Source organism: Cygnus olor, chromosome 2, assembly GCF_009769625.2.
Source record: "Cygnus olor isolate bCygOlo1 chromosome 2, bCygOlo1.pri.v2, whole genome shotgun sequence".
NCBI classification, from domain to species: domain Eukaryota; kingdom Metazoa; phylum Chordata; class Aves; order Anseriformes; family Anatidae; genus Cygnus; species Cygnus olor.
In genome coordinates this window covers 80,139,202-80,164,261 of record NC_049170.1, presented here as the reverse complement: position 1 = coordinate 80,164,261, position 25,060 = coordinate 80,139,202, and the positions used below count along the sequence as shown (strand labels likewise).

General features: G+C 35.8%; 1 protein-coding gene across 2 annotated transcripts in view; it reads right to left on the bottom strand.

The window, feature by feature from the left end:
* Positions 1-25,060, bottom strand: part of RELCH (RAB11 binding and LisH domain, coiled-coil and HEAT repeat containing) — a 74,239-nt gene that overhangs the window by 27,105 nt on the left and 22,074 nt on the right. For both annotated transcript variants that reach the window (XM_040547952.1, XM_040547953.1), the window contains exons 3-12: positions 23,563-23,634; positions 23,397-23,452; positions 23,171-23,284; positions 19,434-19,637; positions 19,256-19,347; positions 17,953-18,261; positions 13,640-13,715; positions 13,146-13,241; positions 5,537-5,649; positions 522-612 (exon numbers count right to left, since the gene is read on the bottom strand). In XM_040547952.1, the coding sequence (XP_040403886.1) occupies positions 522-612; positions 5,537-5,649; positions 13,146-13,241; positions 13,640-13,715; positions 17,953-18,261; positions 19,256-19,347; positions 19,434-19,637; positions 23,171-23,284; positions 23,397-23,452; positions 23,563-23,634 (1,223 nt within the window). The remainder of the gene's footprint in view (positions 1-521; positions 613-5,536; positions 5,650-13,145; positions 13,242-13,639; positions 13,716-17,952; positions 18,262-19,255; positions 19,348-19,433; positions 19,638-23,170; positions 23,285-23,396; positions 23,453-23,562; positions 23,635-25,060) is intronic.

The window sequence follows — 25,060 nt, the reverse complement described above, 5'->3', positions numbered from 1 at the left end:
CTTCAGGCTGGTCTTGGAGGTGTAAGCCATCTATATTTCTGACTACATTAATCTTTAATTTTCTGTTGAAGAAGCGTGGATACTGCTCCAAGGTGCTCCAAAGACTTATTAATTACAATGTAAAAGTCAGCAAATTATATCTTTGAATGCAAATGGATTTCCAACTGTCTGGAAATGACTGTTTGAAATTTATAAACACACCTAGTTGGCAATAGGTTAGACAGCACTGCTGATGAATGTGTGCCTATCTGCATTTCTATATAACATGCAGGTACGTGATGTACAGATACCTAGAATCTCCAGATACACTTGATGAAACTTTCTGTTTCTGAATTCCTTTCCACGTTACATAAAAGTTTACATAATAATGACAAAGACCATCCAAATACATCTCTGAAAAATTCCTTGAACCGACATTTATTGAAGAAGAAAACTAAAACAACCTCCACGTCAACAAATAAAACCCAACATTTATGAAGTTGCAACTAATTTACTAGTGTAAAGCACAAAATAACCATTACCTGTTCCCAACACTGTGGTAAAAGCTCAGCTTCTACACGCGTTGGTCCAACATGTCGGGCAAACGCCACACAACCGGTCAGTATCATCTGTCTGAAAACATAAATTTAAAAAACTTAATCTGTTTGTAAAGAGAAGCTCTATAACATATGACATCCTAATTCTTTAAGTCAGGAAAAACATGTATGGTCAGGCAACAGGTAATTATCTACAGTCAAAATCTTACTCCATACACACTGACTGACACCGACTGAAAGGCTAAATCTTAAACTGAAAGCCATTATATTGTTTTCTACTTAATATGCCTTTTCAAGAAACTAGTAGATCCAAAATGCAGTGAGCCAGAGCCTGAAAATCTCTGACTGGGGAACCCCTGAGCACTCATTTCCTGACGTCTGAGATTGGGAATCTCTGACTAAATCTCTGATACAAGTCTTAATTCTGAATACCATGATTCACCATGCAATAACAAGATCTAAGTTAATTAACACTACCTACTGCTTTTATTTAGAAGCATCTGTTGGTTTGAATGACCTTTGTTCAAAGTAATTTCATTCTTCCATGAAACGGTCTTGCAACATTCTAATATGCAAGTTACTGTCATCTCCCAAATACTGGACTTTACTCTTGTCAGAAATCTTCAAAAGTCCATTATGGAAGGGACACGATCTATCAGTAGTATATATGATGACCTAATTTCTATTTATATTCTTGCTAAAAAAAAATGACAACAACAAAACAAACAATTTAGGAGATTTAAAAATACTTATTCCTAAATAATTATTATTTACTATTAGGATCCAAAAAAACTTAAAGTAAAAATGTGCTTTTGACCAATCCATGCAAGCAGCTGGGTGAGTAACTTCAGGAACTATGTGAGGTCATAAATCCCTCATTATTTTTTCCATTATCTTACCTACATTTAAGACATTTGAAGAACCACCTTCCTCACAAACAGCTATACACAAAATGAGGTTCTACTGTAGATGTAGAAGTAAAATTTAACTTAAAAGTGGATATATAGGGAATGATTGAAGATAGATCATCCTGTTGCAAAATACATAGTAGGGAAGTTTGGAGGGAGGGGCGGATGTTTGTTTTTAAGTCCATTGAGGCAAAAATGAGATTAAACTATTGGCATTTGCAAAAGTGTACTCAGCTGTCATTTATGATATTTTAACTTTTATTTGATGAGAGTTTATTTTGCTAGGAATTTTGAGTTTTAGTTATTTCTTCTGTTAACAGGACTGGAATGAAACCGACTTTGCATATAGTTTACCAATTTGATCTAGTTTTAGTGTTTACATCAACACTTAGATAACCAGTTTCAAATGATAACACACAAACTTGAGACACTCATTTTATCACCTTTACAGTCAGATTAGAATACAACTGAATTTGTTCATTAATACTTTGCAGAAGGCAAGACAGAATTAATCTGATACCATTTCAGTGTCATTTCTGAACTCCTGAATATTTACTGCAGCTAACAGTATGCCCTTAAGGTTGAAAGGCAGAGATTCTGCTGATTATTTCTTGACCAGTAATACAACATACTCCTCCATCAAAAAGAGACGTGTTAACTTTCAGAATATTTTCAAGGAGAAATAGTCTACCTAAAAGATTTTTTCCCAGCATGCTATAGGCCAAACAATACAAGGTTTTTTTTTAAAAAATATTTTTTTAGTTTCTCTACCACGTACAGTGAACTAGACCTTTGATCAAGGTAAAAGGTTTGGGGGAAAAACAAAAACATAACGATTAGATAAGACTCGAGAAATCAAAAGCTGATATTGTGATAGCAATATGGAGACAAAAGACTGTGGCAATTCCAAGTTCTACAACAAACAAGAGAAATTCAAATACCTGTCTGGTTCTTGACCTACACCTAATCACAGAATTGGGCAACAGAGCATACTTTCATAATATGTTAATAGCAAATGGCAGGATACAGTAGTCATGTGAAATCTACTGCATCAGAAAAAGGGAAAGACAAACTGTATTTTATTTTTAACTAAACCTCAAAAAACCTTAATGAAATCTCAAAATTAAGTCAGACTTCCCTTTTGCCTTGGCGATAAAGTTGGGAAATTTCAGATATTGCAAAACTATTCAAAAATAATCTTTGACATATTTTACTATAACCATCCTTCAAGTATGTGACAACAGCTGGTATTTCAGGGAAAGGAAAGGTTGAAAGGAACCCAATGACAAGTTATTGAAACCAAATACGTTAACACTGAACTATTCCAAAAGTCGCCATCTAGACTAGATATGGGGCAAAATGTATTTCCAGTTATTGTCAGGATGCTCTCTTTTGTTAACAAGATGTTGAGAAGGCTTTCCACAAACAGCTCTCTTCAGCTTATGTGCTTACAATCCCCTAGACAGGAACATAAAGCCAATCAGTACTACTCAGCTTCATCAGTACAAAAAACAAAGTGGAATCAAGAATCAGACTCAAGGAACGTGGCAAGAGTTAGAGCAGAACACATAGCTTAACACTTCTTAGCTCTTCCTAGATGTTTTAGAAAGTGGCTGCATGCACTGGTTAGCAATTTAGTCTTACAATACACAATTCAGAGTCTTTTGTTACACCTGAAGTTTACATTAAAAACTTGCTTACAAGAGTTTTCCATCATATGTCAACAAGTTACATGAATTCTGCACAAAGTGGCATCATATGACCCAAGAAAACTCATACTAGTCCCACTAAGTGTAATGTATTTTAATTTCTCTTCAGTAAGAGAGCTGTTTCTACATATATTATGCTTGGAGATCTTCTCAAGAGTTTACATTTCAATCTATGTTTTAACCTTGTCCTAAAAGACCCCAACAATAAACTACTTTCTTCATGGCTCCCTGGCTTCCAAAAATGACATAATTGTCCAAAAAGCATTTTAAGTAAAGCTAACACGTATTTGCTTGCAGAAGAGAATTTGATACACATTTGGAAAAGCCAAATAGTGAATTAATGAGCAGAGCCTTGAGGATAAAAGTGGACTTGTTAAATATGACAAATGTACAAGACTACGGTGATATGCTACATCTACAAGCACCAAAATGCCTTTCACAGGGGAAAGGACAACACGGGCTTTCTGACTAACTGTTAGCATACTTTACAAGGCCAAATATTTATAGTAAGCAGCAGGTTTATTTTAATGGGTTGTTCAGTATAAATGCGATGCCATATTTCGGTCTCCTACATTTAACAAACTAAAAAAGTCAACTTATCATCTGCTACTTTAATGTAAAATGTAGGCCTGTACAGCATGGCAGTAGGTGACTGAGTAACGTAAGAACTAATTAACATGATTGTCCTGGTGATTAAACCTGAATGTCTTTGCTCACTTGATAGCACGCAAGACTGCTAAAACATTATTCAAACTTACTTAGATAAAAAGCAAGCATTAATAGTATCCTTCCATAAATATATGATATAAAAAAATACTGACTGAAACAAGCTCTGAATAAGTATTTCCCAATTTTTATTCAGAATCTCTTTTCTTTTATGGAGATTATTCTTCAGTAAGGTGCTGTGGCAACATTAAAATTGATTACAACTCACATGTGTGTAAATAAGTCATGCATACATGGCATGTACCCCTCTGCCCTCCAGGGAATATAGCAGAATACTCTTCCCAAATTTATGATGAAACCAAGTTATCATTTTTAGATATAAATTTGTATTTCACAACAAAGAATGAACAACTTTAAGGAAAAAGCAAGTTGGATTTTCTTCCTTCTTAGCTGCTGGAAATGACATACCCAACAACAGCTAAACAAGTGTATGAAAAATCAACTTGACAGGCCACCGGCCTTGTGACAAATCAACTACAAGGGACTAGAATTGAGATGCAGCTTCCTGCCCCCATCAATCACAAAACAGTTTTAGCTTCACAATCTGCATGGGACATTGAAAACATTTTAGAGAACTGTAGATTTTTCAGAAGCAATTTTCTGATGTACCTGAAGTAGAACAAGGACTGCTTCTTTATGTCATTTCAACCTGCATGGTGCCACTGTACTACAAGTTAACTTATTTATTCATACTTTTTGTGTCTGTTTGTTTTAGTCTCCAAGCCATCTCTTTCAATTACACATCATCACTATGTTTTAACATGGGAACAATTTAAAAAGACACCAGAACACTTGGGTTTCAGAGATTCTTCAAAAGAAACGTGTTTGACTTAATTCATTAAAGCCTATTCTGAAGACAGAATAGAGAAGCAACAGATACAGATGCTTTATAACAACTCTGAATAAAATAATGGAAGAACAACAGATCACCAAATATGAAAAACTTTCCATAATTAAAGAAAACATACCAGCTAGGATACAGCCTTTCAACCTTAAGGATAATCTAACCCAGACTGGTACAAAGTCAGACATTCTGACTACTAAGAAAGAACTACATTTATAAAGCAAAATAAAAACAATATTTTGTTTCAAAGGCTTAACTAAAATAAAACAAAGCTCTTAATACTTGTCAAAACTAAATAATTTGCTTCAGTCTTCTGAATTTTTATTACTATCATAGTAGTGAACCACAAACAAAAACAGTACTACTTTCCTCCAACTGTTTTCCCATGCTAAACAAACACTATTTAGCTTACAAACATATGGGTAACTAGAACACGCTAAGACAGGAGTTTAAAAAAGCTGCTTTGATCCCTCTATCTACCACTACTAAGAAGCAGGATCCTAAACTAAGAAGTAGGATCCTAAAGTTTATTTTTACAGAAAATTCCAGTTCATCCTTAAGGAAGAGAGGAACTGAAATGTTACACTGCAGCTAACCAAGCACATTCTTGCATTTCAGTAACTAGAAAGTACAGGTTATAGAAATGGAAAGCCCCAAAGTCCACACAAATTTGTCAACATTGTACCAACAAAATATCAGCTTCAGTGAAACTTGGTTAAAATCATCCAGTAATATCCAATTTCTATTAGTTCTGCTTCTCTGACAAAGAAAAAATGTTCCTTCTTGTCCTGCAACACACAAACACAAACACACCTTTGCTCATCATCTGGTCGTTTGATCAAATTGAACAGGATGTGTAGAAGCTGATCTCTCTCTTTGGGTTCAGGATGGAGGCAGGCCGTACACAGGATGAGTGGGATCAGTTCCTAAAAAGTTGCAGGTAGGGGAAAACCAAACAAAGTAAAAATGCTTTTGGCAAATTTTCATTAATGGAAAAAGAAACTAAGAAGATAAATCTAGTCATGTAACATCAAAAAAGTTACAGATGTTTCAGTCTTGACCTCTTATAAAAGTGACCTGAAAAAAGTGAGGGCTGATGAAAGTTAGAATTATTTTCCTGCTAGGAAAGATTAGGGGACAACCAGCACAGAAAATAAAAAACTCTACACAAATTACAATTAACATATGCAGGTCACTTGTAACCAGAGTTACAGGACATATATGGTCTATATTTTTTCCACTACCTACTGAATTAAGAAAGTTCCACAGACATCTATGGAACAATCTGTGGAGTTAGAGATAAAATGTCCAATGAAGCACGCACAAAATTTTCATGCACAAATTTGAATGAGCATCATGGAACATACACTGGTAAAGGTGACTGCAGACAAATACCTTCTATTTTGTGTTGATTGAGAATGACATGGTTTATTAAAAGATTTTTTTCAATAAATAGGCAATATCTAAGTCTGAATTTTATCTTTAGAGCAATTCAATTTCCTTAATGAACAAACTACCAAGAAAATACCATATGAAACATTAACTAAGAGAAAATACAAGACTGTTCACAGCAGCAAAGATTTTCTTATCTATATGCCTTAAAACCTTAATGGTATTCATTCCCAGAAGAAACAAATGTTTGTAAAACATGGACTGGAAGTCCTTTTCCTTGACCCTGATAATAGGAGCCTTTACTCCAACCCAATTTGGAAACCACACAATTTCCAGTTGATTTTAATAATATATGGACAGAAATATCACAATGGGAGTTTGGGGGAGAAAAGCAACACAAACCAAGGTGTCTGCAGAGAAAACACAGGCTAGTAGCCAGAAGACTGCCTCTCCCACCTTGCCCACACTTGGGAGCCAATTTCAACAGAAAAGCTCTTTGAAAATTAATAAGCAGTGACAACCAAGCAGATGACACTGGCAAAACACTTTTCAAATTACCAGGAAAGATTGTACAAAGCCTAGAAAAAACTGTAGTTTTCTCTAACATCGTTGCAGAGAGGTGCCAAATTCTGCTTGCAGACATTCAAAGTGACCTATTCTTGATGTTCTTGAGAAGTAAGCTCAACTTTGATTATCCTGAATAGCCAGAGCTATGTTTATTATAAGCAAAGAACAATGCTCTGTGTTAGAGCATCGCCTAAGCTAGTCTCCTCCTGATAGTTCTTGTTTTCATTAAAAAAAAAAATCTACTCAACATGCTTTTCTCCCCCCTGAAGATGGCCAAGACAGGTCCTAGAATGTATTTCAATGTTCTGCGAGTCACTTTAGCAATATTTAACCCATCAAAAGGTATGGATTAGGAAAATTACGAGACAGATGAGTGCATACAGAAATATCTCACCAACCACTTCAAAAATCTGGAAGTACAGAAGGAGAAATGAAAACTAGATTTGAGCAATTGGACACTTTTTTTTCTCAACATTTTAATATGAACCAATTTTTGATTTTGCTTTTCTATGATTTTAGCACAATGTAAAAAAATGTGAAACCTTTCTAAAGAGAAATTTTACAAATGTTATTGCACGAAGAGCTAAACTTTCTTCATTTGAAACCTCCCTTCCCTCTAGAATTTGCACGTTGTATGTTATTCTTTGTATCTTTAATGTTCAGTTTTTGCTCCTATTTGAAGTTCTGAGAAGGGAGGGGACTTAACCTATTTATTTTTTTGTTTTGTACTTCACAGAAGCATTTTCTCTACTGTAAACACTGTTTTAACTCAAAAAGATTCTAAAAAAATTACAATAAAAATGCCGCTCTAAATACCAATACTTATACATTAAGGTAAGATCTTTCAAAAAATAAATCCAATTGAATTTTGCATATACAAAACATAATTACTAACTTCACCATAATGATTATAGCTCATGGAAAAACCTTTTTACCAAAAAATAACTACATTACTATGCTGAGACATAACTTTCTGAAGGCTACTCTAAGTTCAAATCATCCTAATAGTCTTGCAAATATTCCTAAGGATTCTTATAAAGATTATTACCATATATATATCTCCCGTGAAATGGGACACACATAGTTTTAAGGAGGTTTTGTTTCATCTGTTGAAATCATTACACTGACTCCACTTTCCTACTATGTTTGAGTACCTACTCAAAAATCTCAATTGCTCACTCAGAACTACTAGATTTCAAAAGAGTGTCGTGAGGATTTTTTTTTAAAGCTTCCTTTCAAATTAAAGTAAGTTAGTAAAGTTGTTTTTTTCCATCTGAGTCTGTATGAAAGGAAAACACCTCTCAATATTCACCTAGACAACTGTTGATGAATTACCTAATACCACTGATACGGGGCAGATACAAGGCTAATTCTTTACCTTGCAGAAAGCTGGTTATTATAGCTGATGGAATTAGCTGTATTTTCTTGTCCATTGGTCATTCTTTCATGCATACTATGGGAGAAGAGAGCGTTCTCTGCATCGCTGCATCAGTGCTGCTACAGTTCCTTCTATTAAGGGGAGTGGAGAAAGAGTGAAAAGTCTTGAACAGTGTCGTGCGTGTTCCCTACAGACTTCATAGAAGGGAAGGTAAAACTGGAGATGAAAGGGTCTTTCTCTAAAGAAGAACAAAAACTGCTCTCATAGATGGACAGAACGGGTCAAGTGAGGTCTTCTGAAGATTTAAGAAGGGACAGATTCTTATCTGAATATTCAAGATGATTAAGAACGTAGCCGTACAACACCGACTTACAGGCAGGTTCAGGTTCATTCCTGTTTGCTGATAAAGGACATGCCTTAGATAAATCCCAGTTTTTTCATTCTCAAAAAAGCCAGCAGAGGAATGCTGTAGAAAACAGCACATTTTCCAGTAACACAGAACAGAATTGGCATTCGGCTAATCAAGGAGAGGACTTCCAGTGCTAATTGAAACATTCTGCCTTCCTTGGGAAGGAATACCACTTGTGCTGACACTTAGACGTTAAGAACTTAAAATTTAAATGAAACTTCACTTCTCTATTTAATTTTGGATCCTTCCTAAACATCCTGTACATGCCTCACAGTCGCCTTTCCCTTTTGCCTCTGACTTCAGAAAACTGTGATTAGTTTCTACTGCTGCCAGTAAATGATACCAGAAGGAGTGACTCACAGAGTTTTCTCATTAGAGGGCAAGCAGACTGCTATCATATTCTCAGCGCTTGTGATTTGATGAGTGAGTCCAGAAATAAATCACATTGTACTGAAGGTCTCACCTCTACTACTGAAAAGGTAAGTTTCTTTCTGGGGCAGTTTGTATTTGTGAGATGTTCAATTGTAGAAGGGAGAGGAAAAAAAAGTTAATTTGTTTTTACTGTGAAATGAGCCACACACAGGTAAACCATGGACAAGACCACAAAGTTGACCTAGCACACTGCACAGAAGAACTGAAACCACCCAGCTTTTTGTTTTGCTTCTGGGTAACTCTCCTTTTAGGTCTCCCCAAAGAAAAAAAAATCACATTTTTTCTACAGCATGAAATATACCATAGCACCTTTGCACGACTTCTCCCTAACTTATAACATATTCTGCGATCTTTGAACAGGATTCACTATTTGAGCTGACTGAAGTTCTCAATAACAACAACATTTACATAGGCATATGAAGCAGCTCTTCATTATGGTCAAAAGCAGATGGCTTTTTAACAGGAACTGGTATTACCTCAACTAGAGGCAAAACAGTTCCTCCCACATGTTTTTTTTATATATATATATATTATATACATATTATAGCAAACATTTGTCTATTTTGCTGACAACTTTCGTATAAGGTAGCATGTTATTTTCCTATCAGTGTTGTTGCCCATGTTACAAGATTTTTGTTTAATGTTCTGACAAGTCTTGTACAACTGAGTTTCTCTCACTATTCATGTCTTGGTCAGTGTTCATCGGTAAAATAATCATCTCAAAGAACAAATGAAATTAGTGTTAAGTGCCAAGATTGGTTACTTTAATAGCTCGGCATAGTCATCTTCTTTATTATTTAAAATATTAAAATTAACAACATGGCAAAGAGTTGTAAACATAATAAATCAGGATGACATTATGATAAATTGCATGAATGTATTCCTTTTATTCTTCTCTGCTAGTCAATGTTTAAGTTGTGATCGAATATTATATTATTATTATAACATTTTATATTATATGATGTTAGATTATTATATTACATAATATTACAATATTATGTAATCTTTTTTCTGTAATGTAAAGCCTCTGAATATTAGTAAAGCTAACAAAATCTTGATCAAAGCAACTGATACAGCTGCAGGTGCTAGTTAAGTTACAGGTACAGAATCTCTTGTGCAAGGATGTATTTGAAGTTCAGAATTTAGACATCTTTTAGTTTTAAAATGAAAAAAAATATTCAATTGTAGTGTTAATACATGACACAAACTGTAAGAGCCTACATCAGCCTAAATTGTACTAAGTAGCAGAAAAAAAATTAATTGGTCATTTAAATGTTTTTCTTCTCCCCTATTATATTCCTTTATTTCTCCCCTAAAAGAGGAGCAGTCTTTTAGAATACACTGATGGATGACTGCTTTCATGCCTGGGAATGGGGGGGGGGGGGGGGGGGGGGGGAAGGAGGGGAGCTTTTTGTTTTTTTTACTTTTTGAACAAAGCCTGCATTTTATGACTTGTAAAGGATAAGACTGAGATGAAAATCTGAGGTCACATATGCAGTACAACTGTACTGAGACAGATAGCTGTAAAACTAACCACAGACTAAGTGCCTCAGTAATGTCTACATGTAGTTAACACATGCTAATGCAAACAACTTCACATCTACAGCATTACTCTCTTCTAGCCAAGAATGGCACTCAGAGCTTGCAGATTCCGCATTATCTTTCCTTCAACTATGAAGAAATAACAGCAGAACTTGGTTCTTAGCATGTTCAACTCTATATAAATAGAAGTTTCCCAACACAAAAATTTAGTAGAGGACATTCAATAAGCTATTGCTATTATGATTTTGCTAAGTTTGCATTACACTAATGAAAGCTAACAAGATAAACTAATCCTGGAATAACAGGGAATTGAAAGGTACCAACAGTTGCGGAAGTGTTTCTTGATTAAGATCAAGTGTAACAAGATCCTGATACTAAGCCAAAAAGTTTACTCTGGCGCAAACTCTGCTCAAAGACTACAGATTGCAGAGTATGGAAGTTGAACATGTAAGCAAGGTTATTCCTGTTACCTGACACAGACATTGATTTTTACATTTATTAAGTCTGACAAATCAGTTTTGAACTGATTTATTATTGCAAAACAAAATTTAAGTGTCTCTTCTCTAACTAAAATTTAGCTAAAGGAATCTATTTATTGTATATCTCCCGGCAAATACAAGGTGGTTGATTATGTTTTTATTTTGTTTAAATAAATGTACTTCAATACATAAAATAAGTAATTTTGGAAATGTGTCTGTCATTCTGACACTAACTAGTTGTTCAGATGTCAACTATGATATTTAATGGACCACTTCTTAACATGTCAGGCAGCCTGCTACTAAGGGTGAGAAGCATTCATGAAATGGCCTCTAAATCTCCTGTGAAGGACAATACCTATTGAGACCGTCATTCTCCACAAACACAGTTTCTCCAGAATGAAAATACACAGCACAATAATTTCAGCTTAAGATTTTGCAACTAAATAGAACATGATGGATACTTAAGGAACTAAGATGGGGGGACACACTAGAGATTCATTACAAAATTATGTTTAATTCTCATGCTTTACACACTAACAGAGAAAGATCTTAAATACCACCATTATATATTTTCAGAGCAGACTAGTAATCATTTTTTAAGTATCTTGCTCAAATTGGTGGTCTTTTGATACATTTTTACTTATCAATAAAATCCTGCTACAACTCCCTAACAATACAACTGTTAAGACAAGACCCAAAGCTGTACCTTGTTGAAGAGAGCCTAATTCCTAGTTTGGGTTTCTGTAATACTGATATTTCAAAATACTAACAGACGGTCTACCCAAGTTTTCCTTCAAATTCCATGACTACACCTGAAAGAACATTACAATAGCTACAGTAGTGGGTGGTAACTGAGAAAAGATATTTTTAAAGAAAATTTCAATTCTTGGGACATTAAGCATCCCATGTGATCCAGTTACAAAATTCTGAATTGTGAGATCTTCAATCAAATTGAAACACGTGATTCATTTAAGATGAAAATATATGTAATCAAATCTAGCTTCAATTGTAAAACAAAATAAGTAGGGAATAGCCTGAAAGTCACAGAACTATTAAATGCATTACACAGATTATGCTACAAGCTGTGAAAATAAGCCAAAATACCATATACTGCCAAGCAGAGGGAAGGAGAGGAGTAATTATGAAACCAGAAATTAAGCACTGGTCCTGGAACATTCACAGAACTATTTTGAAAGATTATTAACATAATCTTTTCCATTGAAAAATAACAACAACAAAAAAACACTCACTATAAAAGGGTTGGGGGAGGGGGTTACAAATTTTGACACTTTTAATTGGTACATCTCAAATTCAACATATTAACAGCTAATAATTATTTGTTACTAAATTTTAGATTATAGGATCAGTGCAAATTTCTTAAGGAGTTTTCAAAGCCTTAAAATAGATTTATGCAATATGCACTAAATCTACCATACTGTAGGTCCCCTTGGCAAGAACTGAAACTTACTCAAACTATACTATTTTAAATCTCTTCTTTTGGTGTTACGTATAGGACTGTTGAATTTTTGCCTTTTTTTTTTTTTACATGCTTTTGGTAACATGTAATATTTACAGTATAGCAAAAAACAAATTTTTTCCCATCTTCAATCACCATCTTCCTTTTCTATATTATACAGTGTGCATGATTATGCAAAACACCAACTTCATTTACAATCAAAATAAACATTGCATTCACTACAGGTTTAAGGAAAATGTATAAGCAAAATTGGTAATTTTCTTATGAAGAGGTGCCTTTGATGAACATTGTCTTGGATGTTACATGGAGCTTCCAAAAAAGACAATAAAATCTTTTTGAAGTATATAGTGCTGTAAAAGAAACTAAACATTAACCTTTGAAATTGATAGACTAAATAAACCAAATGCAGCGTCTGAACTTTATATCCTCTGTTCTTTGTAACACATATCCAACACAGTCTTCTCTAACAAAAATATTTACGCTACCACAAACAAATGGACCTACAGTAACATTTAGTAGTCTTGCTGAAAGCTAATGGGTGCCTTAAGCAAAGGAGGAAATATTAGGATACCATGCAGGTTTACTGAACTCACCTGACAGAGGTGTAAAACCATTTTCTAGGAGCAGAGATGCATGCACAAAAGTAAGAATATGATTGCAAGTAACAGACTTTCATGACAACATCTTCAAAACGAACAAGAAAGCATCCTGGCAAAAATAAAAAGCAAAATTTCAGGGTTCCTCACCTCTCGCTTTGCAAGCAGCACATTAGGAACAATATGAGGCAGGCAGCGTCCCAACATTAACATGACACTTTTTTCACTGTCTGCAATTCGAGATACCTAGAAAACCAAGTATATTAACTTACTTTTTTTTTAATTGAAGCACAGGAATAGAAAAACATCTTTTTAGAGGAATAGTAAGAATTGCTGCAGGCTGATCATTTAACCAAAAATATTTAATTCGCTCACATACTAACTCATTAGTTTCTGGTCTTGCAGTTGGTATGCCAACTTCAAAAGCATGAATCCACTTGTTGAGACTCAAAACTCTCCAGTAATTACATAGTTACAGCTAGGTATCATACTTAAGCTAAAATCCCCATTTCTTAAGTTTCATGCACTTATATTTATCTTTCTATTTACATTACGAAGTCCTGTAACAAAACAATTATTGCTAGTTTAACTACTGCTACCATGCAGAATAAAGGACACGCTAGTTTATGCCAACTGGAATTTACCTCTGATCCCAAACGGCTGTCTGCTGACATCCGACAGAAGGACAGTAGTGCTTGATGGAAAGCTGGTGACAATTTCCTGAAATACCATCAGAAAGGGAGGGGAAGAAAAAAATAACAGATCAGAAGGGTAACTGACCAAGTCCTTTGACTCTGGTTTAACCAGCTAGATAAAATGACATTCAGAAGCTTGTTTTCCATGAAGCACACAGCAGAGCTGTTTAAAATTATCTTTGATTTTTAGGATTTTTAGTTTGCAGCAAGGCAACAGTGGATGTACTAATTAACAAGTTACTTTTAGTTCCTAAAAAGGAAACATCTTTCAAACTGCTTCACAGACAAAAATAGGACAAAAGAAGAAAGAAAAGGAAGTTTTGGCAATACAAGAGGAAGCAGGCAATTTTGAAAAGCAAGGAAAAAATATCAAGGCAACAGCAGTTTTTGCTCAATGCTCTGATTCTGCACATTGGATAAAAATGTTTGAGTAGTCAGTCATTTACTAGCTTCAGGATTAAATCCATACTGCTAAATGGCCACTCTGAAATCTAAATGTTGGCCTTCAGACGGATAGTGAGAGCATCAAAACTAAACTTGAGTTGCTGCCTCCTCCCTGACGTGTGTCTGTAGAAGTACCACCTCATGGTCACACGCAGCACCAGCACACAGCCCAGCTACTCAAAGCCTCAAGCATATACATAAAACCCCGATAAGAGTCTCAGAACTACCTTGTCCAAGGACAATAATTTGGCAGAAGTGTTCTCAGAAAGCAATTATTGGACTGACCAGTACATAAAACAGGCTAGTGTCGGCAGCAGCAGCATCCAATTTTTCCCAGTAATGAAAACTCCCTCTACCTTACCTGAAGCCTGTATTTAGATGCTAATCAAACATTGCTTCATGCACTATGCTTAAAAAGAGCACTTGTCTTCCAGAACACGCACAGAAAATAACTGACCGTATATCACCATTTTCTGTTTGAATCCTCTAACTGTATCAAATGAGATTAAGGAAGAAGTCCTATTTCTTATGTGCAAAGTGGTTATCACCTTTTCAACTCTTAAAACTGCCATTTTGTGAGCCTAAGTGCACAAAAACCTACACGCATGTGATTGCACATTTATGGACATATATACATTTTTATTTACTGGATTGAAATATTACACTATAATAAATACATCAACCACTCTTTTCTAACAAAAACCAAAAACATCCCACACCAACATTAAGAAGCTATGTTCCTACTTAACATTGTTAAGATGAAAACAGAAGGATTTGGATAAATATACCGGGGTATTTCTCCTCTTCTGACTATTTACAAAATACGATACCTAAGAATTCACATTTATTACTTAAAATCAACTATTTTTTTTGACAATATATATTTTTTAAAAAATGTGTTGTCAGTTTTAATGAAGTCAGTTTAATTCAAACCAACTTGATTTAATGAAAGGATTTACTTTAAAAAATGAATACTAAAAGACCTAGATGGTAGTCAGTTGTAAAGCATCTTGGTTTGATAATCTGCTAGCCCTTAATATGCAAAAGCATTATTGAATGGTGCATTTACAAACTCTACTCAAAGCTTTACAGTTTATTTACACTGGAAGAATAGGAACAGGTGTTGCAAAGCAGTACTGCAATATTAACAGACTCCGAAAGCCCTAGCCAACCTTTGTCTTGGAGGTCTTTTGTCTGAGCGCTCCATAGAATGTCAAATCCTCATCTACCTGACACCTTAATTAAACACGTAAATAAGGGCAAAGTTCTATCCCCATTTTGGAGAGACTGAAAAGCTAAGTGTGACAACGTGCCAGTAAATTTCTCTGGGGATTAATTAACAGCAAGCTCTGGGCAACATGGATTCCATTACGCCTTCTGGCTACGTACACTCTAGAAAGCTTCTTGATGAAATCTAGTAAAATCCTTGAAGGCTTTTCCTCGCAGAAATGAAGACAAACCCAGGCCTCTTGCACACAAGGCAGTGGAAAGTCTTTTCAAGGACCAATAGATGCCAGTAATGAAGATGTTCAAATATAAGAAAGTATGATGCATACAAAAATCAAGCACCACTACTCTATTCCATATATAACTAGGAAAAAAGAGTCAATTTACTGAAAAAATTAGGACTGAATGTTACATACAGAAAACACCTTGTGTTTGGTTCAAATTGCCAAACACCTAAAATGAGTTGAATAAATATATGCAGTGAAGTCTATTTAAGCTACTGCTAGTGCTTTCTCCTGCAATCTGTTATACAAGGCACTTTTCCAAGGATCTCCATGTCCTCATTTTTGGGCATGCACACACATCTGTTCTCACTGCAGTTACACAAAGCAGGCTCACTTGCTCTTCTAGCCTTTCTTCCCATCTGAGCAAGATTTTTGCCAAGAATCCATTCTGTAGCTACTGCAGTAACAATCTTGCCTTTTAGAACCGCGGCTTAGCATTTATTGCAGCTTTTTAATACCCTTTGAATAAACTGTAGTGATTGTCTTCTACAAACAACTGCCCCCAGACTGAAGGAAATAAATACACAGCACTTGAACAATGCTTCTTTTCCCACAGATCTCAAAATACTTAAGAAAGCATTTAATTCTTAATAGAACATTACTGTATTACAAGCCAAGTTGGTAACCCAGGAAGACAATTCATAGATAAAAATCTATAAAACACTATCAAATATGGCTTCCTTTGACCCTTCAATGACATGTCAAACAGAACTTTCAGTACAAAAATAGCTAAACATTACACACACATTACCTATTTCTGCAGTGAACACTGTATGAGTGGACTTCTAAAGTTAACATTCTCAATGTGAATTCAAGGTTCTCTTCAACTACTTTTCAAATAAATCCACTTGCATATAGATTTTAAAACTTCAGTTTTAACTACTTTATTTTTATTTAACTACTTATTTAGTATTTAACTATTTTTCTAAAGATGTCGGATTCCTCTGGAGATACTCATAGTTCCTTCCTCACTCACTGATCTCCCCCTATTTTGATACCTATCCTCTACTATCCCTAAAACCATCAATCTACCATTCATGTTCTTAATTCCTCCTGGCACTCCCAATTGCTCTAAACAAAAAAACATGCAGAAAGTCACAGTTGAAAGTAGGCATACACATTTATAATTCATGTATGACACGTACAAATTTTGATTATTGAGGTTTACTTTCCCATTAAATGCTAGTAGGTTCAGCTAGAATAGATTAAATTAGTAGTAATACTCTAACCCACTGTATTCAGAAATCAGACATCTTTACTGCTGCTTTATTCTAAAGAGGATATATCACTAAAAACTGTCTCCATCAGCTAGGACTGAGTGAGAGAAGTTTGGTAAATCTAGGGTGAACAGGACTTAGAATTTGCAAGAAAAGTTAATTACTAGCAAGGGTAGCAACTCACTTTTTTTTGAGTGGGGTAGGGAGGAGAGCAGGAGGCAGCGGTAATTTTCAGCCTGTATTGATTTTCCATCTGCACAGAGTATTACAAACGTAGATTTCTGCTTGGTATTATTTTCAGATACATACCTTTAGCTGTATATACTCTTAGTATCTGGGTGGCCCACATTACTTCCAATAGCTACACAGTTGCTTATCTATTACTTACTGGACATCTTACTTTCTCTCTTCACTATAATGCTTAAGAAGATTGCATATATTGGAGAGATTTTGTTACGAACACCCAGACACAAACCCATTGCTTCCAAGTAAAAACATGAATACCCTATTTTCATTAAAAGAATTAAAGTTATGTAAAGAAGAACTGCCCAGAATTCAAAGCTCAAAAAGCAGAATGTCATTGGTAACCTTTATTGGTTATTAAAATAAATAATAATTTTTTAAAAAAGATATATGGTTGTTTTATATACTGTAAGAATAACAATAAGCACTTGCATCTACATACGAAAAGCAAAAATTTCCCCAACCAGTCTTCAAGTAGAACAGAAGAGATTTCATTACAAAATTAAATTTTAACGGAGAATGGAAATATCCTGTCTTCTCATTCATCATATTGATTTTAGCTTTTTCTGTTGTTGTTGTTGTTGCAACGAACAGGGCAACTTTTAGAAACAAGTAGGAGGTGAAAAGAAAGCCTTAATGTTGATGCTAAAAATTATCTTCCCTAAAACCCATCAGGAACAATATGTGAAAATACCAGCAGTACACCCTAAAGGTATATTAAGTCTTTCATTTGTATTCAGAACATGAAGTGATCTATGCCTGCTGCAGAATTTTACTGTTAGAAAAATATCTATCCACTTTACAAAAATTTTTAATTAAAGTATTTCAGTTAAAACTTATCACCAACCTATTAGGTTTATCAAAGTGGACTGCAGCTTTACTTGATGGAGCACAAGAGGACAGTTTCTCGGTTTCTTTACGGGGCACAGAATTTAGCGTATCATCTTTAGAAGTCCTTGAATCCACTTCAGCTGATAAAGAAAGGCTTTTTTCCTCAGTGTTTCCATGTTTATTGTCATTCTCAGAGCTCTTGATATCCAAGTACCGTCCATTGTCCTCTGAGACTGTGAGAGGCACTTGTTTTGAAGAAGGATGGGGAGCTACACCATAAACTGTTGACACAGCAAAGTTTTCATTCTTGAGGAAGTCTATTTCACTAAAAAATTAAAGCAAACAATGAAATATTTTTGTAACTTTCATGAGAAGGTTGTTGGAATCACGAGACAAGCAAGGAAATAAGGACAACATACTGAACAGCTCCCTCTTTATCTCCAGTATGTTCAAAACTTCCATTAACAGACATAATCTGCATCACACAAGGTCTTCAAATAAGCACCAGTTTACCAGAGTTCTTTAGTCAATAATTAGTAGTAAGAAAAATGTTGCATTCAGAATAAGTGAATCAATTATATAAATGAATAAAAAGAGCTAGCATTACATGCTTCTGGCTGAACTCTAAGCACTGAAACATTGTCAAGAGACAGAAATCCATCTGGGGTGCAAAACTTAAAATGCTCTAGCAGGGAATTAATACATACCATCCCACACGGCTTTCAAATGGTATCTGTGCAGATCAATAAAGCCACTGAAAAACTACATGCTTGCCCTTACGTTGTATTGATGCATCTCTTAAGAGAAATTATATTTTATTGCTTACAGAACCATATGTTTTGACCAAACATTTGAAGTCTTTTTGTTTTTGTTAAAGATACTGTCACTTCTACAGGTCTTGCACTGTAGAAAGAAAACCTATATTGAAATAAGTTATTAAAACAAACACCTTTAACAGTGTTTGCAAGCTGTACGCATTGCAGTACTGAGGAGCGAAATACAGCTGACTCAAGAGAAAACTTATACAAAACACATCAGAACTGATTCTGTTTTCAATTAGGTAAATAAAGAAGTTGCCTTGAAAGAACAAAGCTCATTACAGAATTAAATGATGTAGGTAATAAAATGCGACTACTCAGTTTGAAGCCTCCTTTTTTCCTTCAAATCAAATAGCACGTATTAAAAGGAAAGACTGCCCTGTTCCAAAGAACTCCTAGTAATCCCACTGTTATAAATTATGTTGTCATAACTGTTCTAGAAAAACACTGAGAAGTTATTTCAACATTTCTTTCCAGTCAAGCAGATTGATAAGTACATACCTCTCAAGTCTTTGGATTTGTTCCATCAAAGACCATTTCTCACTGTTTAACACACTAATTTGATCTTCTAATTTTTGCACTATTAAACATTGCTAAATACAAGACAGAAACAAGAGAGTTTAGTACAGTGAAGTAGCAATGCAAACAGCTGAAATATTTCTTCTGTACAATCTCTTACTTCTATTGATTGTGGCGTTGTTTCAAATACAGGGATGTTCCCAAGTATAGGAGTGGCAGCCTCCAATTCATCATCATCTACACCAACTGATACATCCACCACATCTCTCGCAGTAACATGATGGTTTCCAAAGTCACGATAGAGTTGTAACAGGTCAGGAGGTTTTGGAATGTTCAATCCTACATCATCCCACAGTTCAAAATCCTTCAAGGGAATAAGAGAAACCAAACTAAACCATACTTCCTCTTAGTATGTTTTTTCTTCCTCATTTAACTGTAGGTCTGTATTTGCTGTAGAACAGCAAAACAGTCGTGTCAAAGTTGCACTGTAGTAACAAGGAAATCTTGAAAGAGATAACAAGAAACAAAAGTAGAAAAACATCTCATTTCATGAAATAAAGCATTTCACACTAAAGACAGCTCTAGGTTGTGTACTCAACAGAGAATCTTCCAAAACACACAGCACACTTTTTATTTCTTTTGGATGCAAATACTTTTGAGAATCAGATACATTGCTGATCAAACTCCAGCACAAGCCAGTAAAGTTGGTAGAAGACTGACAGGGCTATCATTTTGTTCCCATCTCATTCACAAGTGCAGGTATAGTCTTCCAGAAGCAGCCAGTCAAATAGCTCTGAAGATGACTGACAGCGTGCACGTGCTCAGCGAAATCTAGACATAATGGTATTAACTGTACATGGGTGAAAACAATAGTAGGGCCTCCCATCTCAAACCACTACTACATGACTTTACCTTTTTCATTGACATGTAACCATCCTATTACTACAAGATTATTTCACATTCCTACGTATAAGCAGGTGTACACCTTTCCACAGGAGTTGTAACGCTTGCTTTCAGGGCATTAAATCTCAAATACATATACACAGTCAAGAGTTTTTTCCTACTCTTCAAAATTTTCACTATGTTTTGTCGTAGTCTAGTTATACACATGTATTTGAACAAATAATCCTTATTTTGTGAAAGAATGACGTTAATCTAGAAAAAACAATGTGTATGCTATACATTAACGTAGTATGTTTATGTTTACTCTTTACAATTGAGAACTTTGTTTTTGTTAGTAACCTTACAACATAAAACATTTCTAGCTGAGAAAATGCAAAAAGCAGGGAGAAGTTATTCATCTTATCTGGTTTTGGGGCTGTACCCTCACAAGTTTATGTATGAAGACCTATTAAACTCCACTTTTAAGTGGGTGATCCAGCAAGTATTTTTAATTATTTTCTTTAGAGATGAAGATTTGAATTGTAGGAAAAAAAAACTAGTGGATTAGTTAGAGAGAGAACTGGTTGAAATTCGCATAGAAAAATATTTAATTCTACTAGAAATATTCCAGTGTTGTGCTACATATATATTGAGTGTTGATGACATCACTTTCTTTACCCAGTAAGAGTTATTATGTAACTAGAACCTTCCCAAAAGAGATATAAAACTGATCATCTTAAGAAAAATGCATTAAAGCACAGCTATGTTATGAAATACCTAAGATAAGACCTTATTACAAAGAGCTCCTCCAAGACTGGATTCAGTGTCACAGTGTGATTAAATATACACATAAATATACACTCAGGAGATGACAAAGAATGAGTATAATTAATCATCCCACACAAATCAACTATTTAAGGCCACATGCTGGAGGACGGCGTTACAAAGCTCATGGAAGCCCTGCAGCGTGGGGCTGTCTTCCTGAGCCTGCAGGACAGCAGGGCCACGCTGCAGCTGCAAGGGAAGGCCAGGCACGCTACCCTTCATCTCTTCAAGTTTTCTGTTGCTGAGGTGAGAACCCAGCTCCAAGTGCTGATGTCTGGCTTGGTGACTTGCATCAAGAACCTAGAGGAATGTCTCGAAGATCTGTGTGTGGTTGTGCAACAGGGCAAGCGGAGAAAGGAGATCAGCCTCCGTCTGCTGCCGTGGTATCGTCTCTCTCCCACCAAAGGTTTCCCCAAGTGAGCTGGTTCAGAGAACCACGTGAGGTGGCAGTTAAGAAGCTATGTTTTCACTCTTTGTCCCACACTTCTCTTCATGAGCTCTAGCCAGATTGGCCAGGAGAGATGCAAATGTGTAGACTGGGCAGCAGAGGTGCTACTTTTCTTTTCCTGCTTGGGCTGGCCTGTTCCCAAAGCTGGCCAGGGCCTTCCCAGACCATCTTGGGCAGAAGAGATCCTGCATGGGACTAGAGAAAGCAGCACTGTGACAGTGTGCAGGAGCACAACTTTGCCCCCCCATGGATGACACCACACCTTCATCTCTGTGTGTGGAAGTTACCTTACGGAGGCAAGTTGCCTTTACTGTAAGGGTGACAGAGCACTGTAACAGGTTGCTGTGGAGTCTCCTTCTCTGGAGATATTCAAAACCCTACTGGATGTGATCCTGTACAACATGCTGTAGGTGACCCTGCTTGGCAGGAGGGTTGGACCAGAAAATCTCCAGAGGTCCCTTCCAGCCTCAGCCATTCTATGATTCTGTGACAAAGTCATGTTCAAGATTTTATGACATCCAGATCCTTGAGTTTAACTGGAAGGACGTCCATCAGAATACAGAGAAGTGTAGAAGTACATATAACTCATAGTATAATTAAACAGTTGTAACAAAAAGTTGAAACAAAATGTATGCTTAACTTTAGTTTCAAGAAATAAGTTATTAGTGTTACTACAGCTAACTGCTGGAAGCAGCTAGCTATTTGTTGCTCTAAGAACAGAGCAAAGCTATGCAATTAAGTATTGTTATCTTAAGAATGATTACAATATTATATATATTTATTATTAAAATAACGTATGTAAGTTTGATATTAAATATATACAAAAGCCAGCAATGTGCACTTGCAGCAAATAAGCCTAACATATTCTGGACTGTACTAGGCAAAGTGTTGCCAGGGGGTCAAAGGAGGTGATTCCCTCCATTCAGCACTAGTGAGGCCACACCTGAGGTGCCACACCTGAAGTGTGGTGTCCAGTTCTGGGTTCCCCAGTACAAAGGAGACATGCGCATACCGGAGAGACGGTAAGGGCCACAAACATGATGAAGGGATTGGAGTACCTCTCCTATGAGGAAAGGCTGACAGCTGGGACTGTTCAGCTTGGGCAAGAGAAAAGTCAGGGGGATCTCACCCATGTGTATAAATAACTGAAGGGAGGCTGCAAAGCAGATGGAGCCAGGCTCTTCTCAGTGGTGCCCAGTGACAGGACAAGAGGCAATGGGCACAAGTTGAAATGCAGGAGGTGCCATCTGAACAACAGGAAACACTATTTTACTGTGAGGGTGAATGAGTACTGGCACAGATTGACCAGAGAGGTTGTGGAGTCTCCATCCTTGGAAATCTTCAAAAGCCATCTAGACACGATCCTGGGCAATCCGCTCTACGCCAGCCACGCTTGAGCAGGGAGCTGGACCAGATTAATTCCAGAGGTCCCTTCCAACCTCAGCCACACTCTGATATTAAGTATTTGACTTTCTAGATATGTAAGCTGAATAGTGAAATACAAATTGAGATAGTTTTCATCATCTTGTTTTGGTTCCTTTACAGAAAGCAAGCATTCTAGTTTCCTTCCCAAAATTCTGAGGATATACTCCTCAAAATGCTGTGTTTTCAGGTGATGCTTTATTTATGAAAATGCTAACATACTTAACTCTTAGAATACTCATCTTAACATTACTTAAGTTCGCTACAAAATCCGAATACGGAAAGCGGACGTGTAAAAAAAAAAGCACATAAGACCTTACCTGATCATGGTTTTCATCTGAAAATGTTATTGACGTAAGCTTGTAACTATTCTTCAATAAAAATTCATTAACTAGGAAGTTTAGAGCTCTTTTCTCAAGAGGTCTGATTGGCTCCTAGAAAAAAAAGAAAACAATACACTACTTCTGTGGTTCACTTTCCTGCCATCTACTGAAGGCATGTCTGGATTAATGTCCATGCAAAGCCCAGTTATCACCAACCACCTACCTGAATTTCAGGACTTGATTTATAATTTTTTCGTTCCTGCAAAGGAACTTCATTTTCTGGGGAGGAAAAAAAGAAGTAACTAAATTTTACTCTTTCAGAGAGGATGAGCTCAGCTACTTCTACATTGTTCAAAGTAGAGACTTAAGAAAAGGTTTATGTACACCACCTGCAGCCTGAGTCAGGTTGGCTCGGAGGGCCTGTATGGTCTCCTTGGCTTTCCGTAGTTCAAATTCCAGGACTGGACAGGGATTTGGATTAAACACACACAGGCATCCAACCAAGGCAAGGGAAACAAAAAATAAAATATAAAAAGCAAGGATGGGTGTGAAAAAAAATATACAGTTCGTATTAAACAGAAAGCATGCAATCTTTATGGAACTTATGAACACATGCAGCAGAGTTGGTCTGAAAGCAAACTGGTGAACATTTTCCATAGTTCCATTGGCCTTAAGTTAGCTATATCAAAATTTCAAGCTGTCTGACAAGGACTCGCTGTAGGGTGTTTTGTTTTCGTTTTCAATTTTGTATATTAATTGGATTTTTTTTTTAATTTCTCCCCCAGTTACAGTCGGTTGATACTGTCAAGCATTTTGATTTCTAGGCGGTGGGGGACTACACGGGTGATCAGAGGACAGATCTAAAAAAAGCAAATACATGCTGGTGGCAGTGTTAGCTGTTTCCATGTAGCAATGCTGAAACCTTAATATAAATGTACTGTCCCACTGAGTACATTTTTTTTTTTGAAAATGAACTTATATACTGAAATTTTACTACCTCAAATGGCAGAATTTGAAACATAGTTCATATTCTTACTAAAAACACATCTCTTTTTAAAACCTTTTTGTTTTACTATACATTTTCAGGAGTCACAGAATAATTTCTGTTAATTAAATGTATTGAAAGGAATTCAAAATCTAAAGAGATGCACAAGACAAAAAAGCAAAATATGCAGTTCTCTCAATATTTACAGAGAAGCTTGCAACAAAAGAAGTCTTTGATACATTATTCTTAGAAGTTTCTGGTGAGTCTTGATCATGCAACACTTTCAATCATCTAGGGTTATTTTACAGACTCCAAAATACAAAATTCTAGCTGCCACTTCCACCTGCCCTCACTTTCATTACTGTTATGAATTTCTCACATTCCATTATTTCCTCTAAAAAGGGCCAGGAGTGCTTTGTTTGCACTGGAATCTCATGTGTTTTAATTTTAAACCACATCTATGCTGCGGTGTCCAATTATAAAGCCTTGTACTTTTGCAAGAAACATAGTATGTGCCTTTTTAATAGCCAGTTAGAGCACCTGAAGGAGCCTATTTAGGGAATTGCTAGATAATTTCCGTGCTTTCCATTAATTCCCAGATTACTTTAATTACACTTAAATAAACAGTTATGATAAATAATGAGTCTTGTAATTAAATATACAAGATAAGCACAGAACAGTTACCATACCGAAGTGTTAAACTACTTGAAGCTATTCTAACAGTTACTTAATTTTGATTCCCACACAAAACTAGAAGTGTTGCAGTTGCTTTTAACAAGAATATATTTGAGTGACTTTTGATCATTCCTGGAAATAATTTAACATGGCATTTTGAAATATTTGCAGAGGACAGTACATGGCAGCAACGCTGAATTGGCTCTTGTTTGTAAGAAATGTTACTG